The following is a 7,500-nucleotide window of genomic DNA, read 5'->3' on the forward strand; positions in this document are numbered from 1 at the left end:
CTATCCAATCGGTGATTGGCGCGAGTTTTGAATTTTCTGACGTGACGTCAGGGACGTAAGCTATATATATATAACTACCGGGTAAGTCTTATGTTTAAAATAAGGAGTCCCTGCACATAGCTAAACCTTGCTACGCAAGGTCCGTGGCCTACGCAAGCTGTGTGATGAGATGTTTAGAAGTGTGACTATCCAGATAAAAGGTATTCAGAGTCTTTCTAGGAAAAGTGTTGTAACCAAGAATTTCCCAATACCACCTCGCTAGGGTATGGGGACGCATCGGTATTAGCTTAATACTAGGAACACAAGGAAGCATGGTTGACCTGCAGTGGTTTGAGGTCAGCTTACACAGAGAACCCAGGATGCTGCTTTCCCTAAGAGAGGTGAGGATGAATAAAAGAATAAGAGCCAGTCAAACCTTTTCATTCACGCAGACTAAAACCGGGTAACAGTGCCCTCAACCTTCTGCTACTAGTCCAGTAAGGAGCTTGAGGCATTATACCAGCTGTTGTGCAGACACCAGAGGGACGATAGAGAATATATCGAGCCTCCTGTGGGTCACGTCTTGCAGGTAGTGGGCTGTGAACGTATTTTAACGTTTCCACACCCCAGCCAATAGAACCTGCATCACAGAGAAGGTTCTTTTGGAATCCAGAGGCGTAGCTAACCCCCTGACATCGTGGGCTTTAGGGCGACATGAAGAAGGGGGGGTCTGAATTCAGGGTATGGTCTATGACCTTGCGAATCCAGGCAGAGATGGTGTTCTTGGTGACCCTCCTCTTGTTCCTCCCTCTGCTGACAACAAGTACAGACACACGGGGACAGGCTGCAGCTATTCTCTTGAGGTACACCCTCAAACTCCTCACTGGGCAGAGTAAGAGATTATCAGGGTCATCAGTTACAGAGCGGAGACTCGAAATCTGGAGGGTGTCGAAACGGGGATCTACTACTCCCGGATTCTGAGTCTTAGCTGTAAACTCAGGGACGAAGCCGAACGTTACCTCTCCCCATCCCCTTGAATGAGCGATGTCGAATGAGACACCATGAAGTTCACTGACTCTCTTGGCCGAAGCCAAAGCTAATAGGAACTCCATCTTCCAAGTGAGGTGGCGATCTGTTACCTGGGGTAATGGCTCAGAGGGAGGTCTCACTTTAGACTGAGGACAGGTAAGTTCGTAATTCCGTAAGAGTAAGGAAAGTTCTGGAAATGATGAAATATCCATTCCGTTGAGTCTAAGGGCAAGGCTTAAGGCTGAGCGATAGCCTTTAACCGCCGAGACTGAGAGGCGTATTTCCTCACACAAATACACGAGAAACTCCGCTATTGCTGGAATAGTGGTATTGAGAGGAGAGATACCCCTTCCGCAACACCAACCACAGAAGACCTTCCACTTTACATGGCAGACTGTTGCTGACGATTTCTGCAGGTATCCAGACATCCTGCTCGCAACTTATTGCGAAAATCCTGTCTGAGTGAGGAGATGCTGGATATTCTCCCGGCGTGAAGTCGTAGTGAAGCTATGGCTTTGTGGAAGAAGTTGGCATGTGTTTGCTTGAGTAGAGCATGTCGTAGAGGAAGTTCTCTTGGAGACTCCGTCAGGAGTTGCAAAAGATTCGGAAACCATTCCCCATGATGCCATAGCAGACCTATGAAAGTTATTGAGAGGTTGACCAATGTTCTGGCCTTGTTGAGTATCCTCCTCACCAGACAGAACGGGGGATAGGCTTAAATGTCGATGTTGTCCCACCGTTGTTGGAATGCATCTTACCGATAGCCATGGGTCTGGGACAGGGGAGCAGTACAACGGGAGCCTGAATTTCAGGGCCATTGCGAAGAGATCCACACCCAGAGAACCCCACAAAGTCAGGACTTTGTTGAATACTAGATGATCCAAAGACCACTTGGTACTCACTATCTGAGATGCTCTGGTCAGGTTGTAAGCAAGCACATTTCTCTTGGCCAGAATGAAGCGTGCTAATAGTGGTATCGAGTGAATCTCGGCATATCTCAGTATCTCTGGTGCTAGATGGGATAGGGGCCGCAGAAAGGTAACTCCTTGTTTGTTGATGTAAGCCACTACTGTGGTGTTGTCGCTCATCACCACCACTGAGTAGCCCGCCAGAAACTGGTGAACTGTTGAAGGGCCAGAAAGACAGTCTTCATGTCTAAGAGATTTATGTGGAGGTACTCTTCTGACTCTGACCAGAGGCCTGAGGTCATGTGGTGCAGCACGTTGCCCCACCCCCCAACCATTTTTTTGAATCGTCTGAGAACACAATCAAATCTAGGGGGAGGACAAGAAGATCCACTCCCTTTCGTAAGTTCTCATCTGACACCCGCCATGGATATCAAGATGTCCGGGAGTTGAGATCAAATCCTGAGGCGACTGTTGGGAACTAGACGGGCCAGAGATGAAAGGTGTCCGAGAAGACGTAACCAGGTCCGGGCTGGAAGTTCTTCTTGTCTAAGAAAGGGTCTTGCGACCTTTCTCAGCTTTATTATCATGTTGTCTGATGGGAAGGCTTTGTGGAGATTGGTGTCTAGGTATACCAGTCTCTGTGTAGGAAGCAGGGCGGACATCTCAAGGTTTACCATTATCCCCAAATCTTGGCAATGCCTCAGAAGTTTGTCTCAGTGTTGAAGAAAGGTTGCCACTAAGTCCGCTAGGATTAGCCAGTTGTCCAGATAACAGAGGAAACGGATGCCAATCCTGTGTGCCCGAGATGATACTAGAGTGAACACTCTGGTGAAGCCTGAGATGCAATGGAAAGACCAAAGCACAGCACTTTGAACTGGTATTTCCTGTTGTCTAGACTGAATCTTAAGTACTTCCTTTAAGAGAGATGGATTGGGATCTGTAAGTACGTGTCATTTATGTCCAGTGTGCACAAGAAGTCCCGTGGTCTTACCGCTTGCCTGACTGTGTCTGCCGTCGCCATACTGAACAGAGTTTGCTTGAAAAACTTGTACAGAGCTGACAGGTTGATGACGGGTCTCCAGTCTCCAGACACCTTTTTCACAGGAAAGTCAACTGAAGAAGCCTGGGGACTCGTCGAGGACCTCTTGGAGAGCGCCCTTCTTCAATAGAGTCTGGACTTCTGCCCGGAAGATTAGCCCCATTGCTGATCTCCTCGCAAAGGAGTCTATTAAAACTGGATTCCTGATCAGAGAAGGGAGAGATGTTGTGAACGAGACACAATACCCTGAACGAATCACAGAGATTGTCCAGGGCTCGGCCCCGAGTTGCTTTTACCTGTCCCAGCAACTTTGTACGCATTACCCCAATGGTGGACAAGCGGGGGGAATGCCTTTCCTAGCATTTGCAGCCTCGGCCGCTCCCTCTACAAAATTTTCCTCCGCTAGAGGACTTAGTGCTTTTCCCGTCTTTGGCCGGAAAGGGCTTTTTGGACACCGTTGTCTTCGCTGCTGTCTTGTTCATCATGCTCTTTGCTGGACAGGACTGCTGAGGAGCTGGTGGTTTATAGGGCTTGGAAGTCAAAGCCCTATGGAGGAGGGTGTCCTGGTGGGACTTCCTCCATCTCTCAGCAGCATGATCCATGTCCTTTTGCTCATACAGAAAGGATCCTTCTAAAGAGGAGTTCCTGAGCCTAGCGATCTCGGCATTTGGGACCTGCTGATGGAATCTCTGACACCGCATCTCGACGTTTCAGAATGGTGTTTGCCCATGAGTTTGAGACTTGATGGGCGAGAAACCCAATGGTGAGTGTGCCTGAAAGAAGGAAAGTTCCCATCGCTTTCCTGGTGCATTCCTTGGAGAAATCCTCGGTTCAAACTAGGATTCCCAGGGTCCCCAACCACATATCAAGCCATAAGTAGCCTGCATGACATACTTCGTGAGCTCCTCCTGATTGGGGATCTCTGATGCCGAGAACAAGACCTGACGGCTGGAGAGGCTCCCTAGAGAGACTTCCTTGGTAAGCTTTTCCAGAGAGTGATGGAGAGGAAGAGCTGGACGTGGCTCAACAGATCTCAAAATACCTCCTCTGCTGGACGCCAGAAGCTGGGAGAAGCTTGGGCACCCTTTAGCCCTTGAGACCAGAGTAAGGCTGAACTGGTCTTAGAGGGCTTCTGAGTGCCAAAGACACAGTCTAAGATTGTCTTTGCCCTCTCGTGGGGTTGGGGTTATCTCAAGGTCAGTAAACCTGTTGAGTACCCTAATAAAAGTCAGAACTTGCCAGAATGCTTGTTCTGACTCTTTCTGCTCCCCATCCAAAGTATGGCTAACAGCGAAGTCGTCGCAGGCATCCCTAGAGTGACTAGTGGCTCCTGTATGAGGTAGAACTCAAGCATCGAAGGCAGGATGGGACTGTCACTCCTGACTTCCGTCGATAGTGGAGAACTCTCCGAGCGAGGAGAAACTTCCTCCAAAGGTGGAAGGGAACAAGTTCAGGCCTCGTGCGGCTCCCTCGGTAGAGGTGAGGTAGGAGAGTGTCCGGCGGGAGAGACAGATAGGACGAGCCTTGAAGGCCTAACAGAAGTTATATTCACCCTAGGGAATGTGATCGCATCAGATACTCCTTTTTTCCTCTTCAGGGGAGAAGAAGTAAAGGTTCCTCACAGAAGGTCTGGTGGTGCCGTTGGAAGGGAGTTAGGTGACGAGCGAGATGACTTGGCAGGCCAGAAGGCTTGCACTACTTTTCTGACCATGGCATCGAACCAAGGCTGCTAGCTGACTGATGTACTGTCGGAAAGATCCCCTAAAGGGAAAGGGATGGAAGATTCCCTGTGAGGAGTCTTTACCAATGTTTGCGGTGGTGTGTCCGCCTTTCAAGATCGAATCTTCGGGATCCTGACCAATTCTGTGGAGCCTCCTTTCCCTTTCCGCAGTGGTCGCACTGCAATGCTTTTGCAGGGAGGGGAATGGGGCGATATTAACCCGTCCACATGTAGAATCACCATCACAAGCAAACACACTTCTAAAATGATAAAGCAGAAAAAAAAGTTAAATCAGCCAAATTCAAGATGCAGAGCATATGTCACAACTACTCAGCAGCTGAAGTCAAAGTGGCTGATCAGTGGAATGTCAGATCAGCAGGGCTTACTGCCACCCAGCAGTCACTATCACCACTTTGGTAAAAATTTAACAGCCAAGTTTCCAAATTTACTAAAATCACACTCCTATTAAGGGGTGAGGTTTATATTCATGTAGGAACAAATATGCAATCTCTTAATACATAGGATACAAAATTAGCATCAATTATTACCTTTAATTGACTGCCTGTAATACTGTACAGCCTTTTCTTCCGATGCATGCTGCTCCTCATAATGAGCTTGGAGCTGGGTGCTGGACGTGAGATTAAGGAAGCAGAAAGGGCACAGGAAACCCTCCATGACCTCGCCCTCAGCACTTGGTGCTTTCTCGGCATTGTTCATAACAGCACTTATCTTGAACAAAACAAAACCTTACTACCTGTAATGATAAAAATAGTGTATGGCATGAGAATGGCAAAAAAAAAAAAAGAAAAAACACAATAGCATTAACCAATCTACGCAGTGTAACTTTTCACAAACATGGATGAGTCTTTTTTACTATTCTTTATTAATTTTTCAAAATAAAGATAAAACCTGCATTATACCGTATGCTGTATATGCAGTGGTACCCTGGAATTTAAACATACAGTAATTGGTTCCAAATCACTATTCGAACACAGAATATTGTTCTAACACCAAACTGTTTAAATAAATAAATTTTCCCCATAAGAATCAATGGAAACAGTATTAATCTGCTACCCACTCCTATTAAGTTCCTGTTATGGATAATTTTTACACAAGCTTTACAAAATCAAAAATGTTTTTAAGCAATACAGGATATATTTTTCCTAACTATACAAACTTGAGGCCTTTAATAGGAGTATGCTTTCAGCAAAGCTAGATTCAGGTGTTATAACTTTACGAGGTGGCGGTAGTTGACTGAAGAGTAGCGGATAAGCCCCATCCACCCGACAGGCCATTAAGCTCACACTTTGATCTTAAACCTAGAACTTACAGGGAGGTTGAGATGGGAAGTATAACTAGAAGGACTCGGGTTTTTATATGTAATGTAATATGTTATTTTTATTAGTAAAATAAATTTTTGAATATACTTACCCGATAATCATGTAGCTGTCAACTCCGTTGCCCGACAGAATTCTATGGAGGGATACGCCAGCTATCACAATACTAGAAGGGGGTGTACTTACCAGCGCCACCTGTGGCCAGGTACTCAAGTACTTCTTGTTGACACCTCCTCAATTATTCCTCGGTCCACTGGTTCTCTATGGGGAGGAAGGGAGGGTCGATTAAATCATGATTATCGGGTAAGTATATTCAAAAATTTATTTTACTAATAAAAATAACATTTTTCAATATTAAACTTACCCGATAATCATGTAGCTGATTCACACCCAGGGGGGTGGGTGAAAAACCAGTGTACAAGACTAAAGGATAGCTAAGTATCCCGTATTTCATATAATCAGTTATCCACAATAACAATGAAATAATAAGTACCTGGTAAGGAAGTCGACTTGAACCGTTACTCTGCCTTTAATAAGATCGTCTTCCTTACTGAGCGCAGCGTTCCTCTTGGGAGGCTGAATCAACTCAAAGGTGCTAAAGTATACAGGGCTGCAACCCATACTAAAGGACCTCATCACAACCTTTAACCTCGGCGCTTCTCAAGAAAGAATTGACCACCCGCCAAATCAACAAGGATGTGGAAGGCTTCTTAGCCGACCGTACAACCCATAAAAAGTATTCAAGAGAAAGGTTAAAAGGTTATGGGATTATGGGAATGTAGTGGCTGAGCCCTCGCCTACTACTGCATTCGTTGCTACGAATGGTCCCAGGGTGTAGCAGTACTCGTAAAGAGACTGGACATCTTTGAGATAGAATGATGCGAACACTGACTTGCTTCTCCAATAGGTTGCATCCATAACACTCTGCAGAGAATGGTTCTGTTTGAAGGCCACTGAAGTAGCCACAGCTCCCACTTCATGTGTCCTTACCTTCAGCAAAGCAAGGTCTTCTTCCTTCAGATGAGAATGTGTTTCTCTAATCAGAAGCCTGAATAGTAAGAAACTGAGTTCTTAGAACTTGGAAAAGAAGGTTTCTTGATAGCACACTATAAGGCTTCTGATTGTCCTTGTAAAGGTTAAGACCTTTTTAGATAGTACCTAAGAGCTCTAACTGGGCAAAGTACTCTCTTCAGATCATTCCCCACCAAGTTGGACAGGCTTGGGATCTCGAACGACTTAGGCCAAGGACGTGAAGGAAGCTCGTTTAGCAAAAACCGAGCTGCAAGGAACATGTAGCCGTTTCAGATGTGAAAACAATGATCCTGCTGAAGGCGTGGATCTCACTTACTCTTTTAGCTGTTGTCAAGCACACGAGGAAAAGAGTTTTTAATGTGAGGTCCTAAAAAGAGGCTGATTGGAGAGGTTCAAATCTTGATGACATAAGGAACCTTAGGACCACGTCTAGATTCCAGCCTGGAGTGGACAACC

General features: G+C 46.1%; 1 protein-coding gene across 3 annotated transcripts in view; it reads right to left on the bottom strand.

Annotated features, from left to right (window-relative positions):
* The window catches only part of Rbsn-5 (Rabenosyn-5), a 197,599-nt gene that overhangs the window by 161,226 nt on the left and 28,873 nt on the right, over positions 1 to 7,500 (bottom strand). For all 3 annotated transcript variants that reach the window (XM_068376841.1, XM_068376839.1, XM_068376838.1), the window contains exon 2: positions 5,224 to 5,429. In XM_068376841.1, coding sequence (XP_068232942.1) covers positions 5,224 to 5,392 — 169 coding nt within the window. In that variant the 5' untranslated portion in view covers positions 5,393 to 5,429. The remainder of the gene's footprint in view (positions 1 to 5,223; positions 5,430 to 7,500) is intronic.

The sequence above is a fragment of the Palaemon carinicauda genome, chromosome 7 (genome assembly GCF_036898095.1).
Source record: "Palaemon carinicauda isolate YSFRI2023 chromosome 7, ASM3689809v2, whole genome shotgun sequence".
Lineage (NCBI taxonomy): Eukaryota > Metazoa > Arthropoda > Malacostraca > Decapoda > Palaemonidae > Palaemon > Palaemon carinicauda.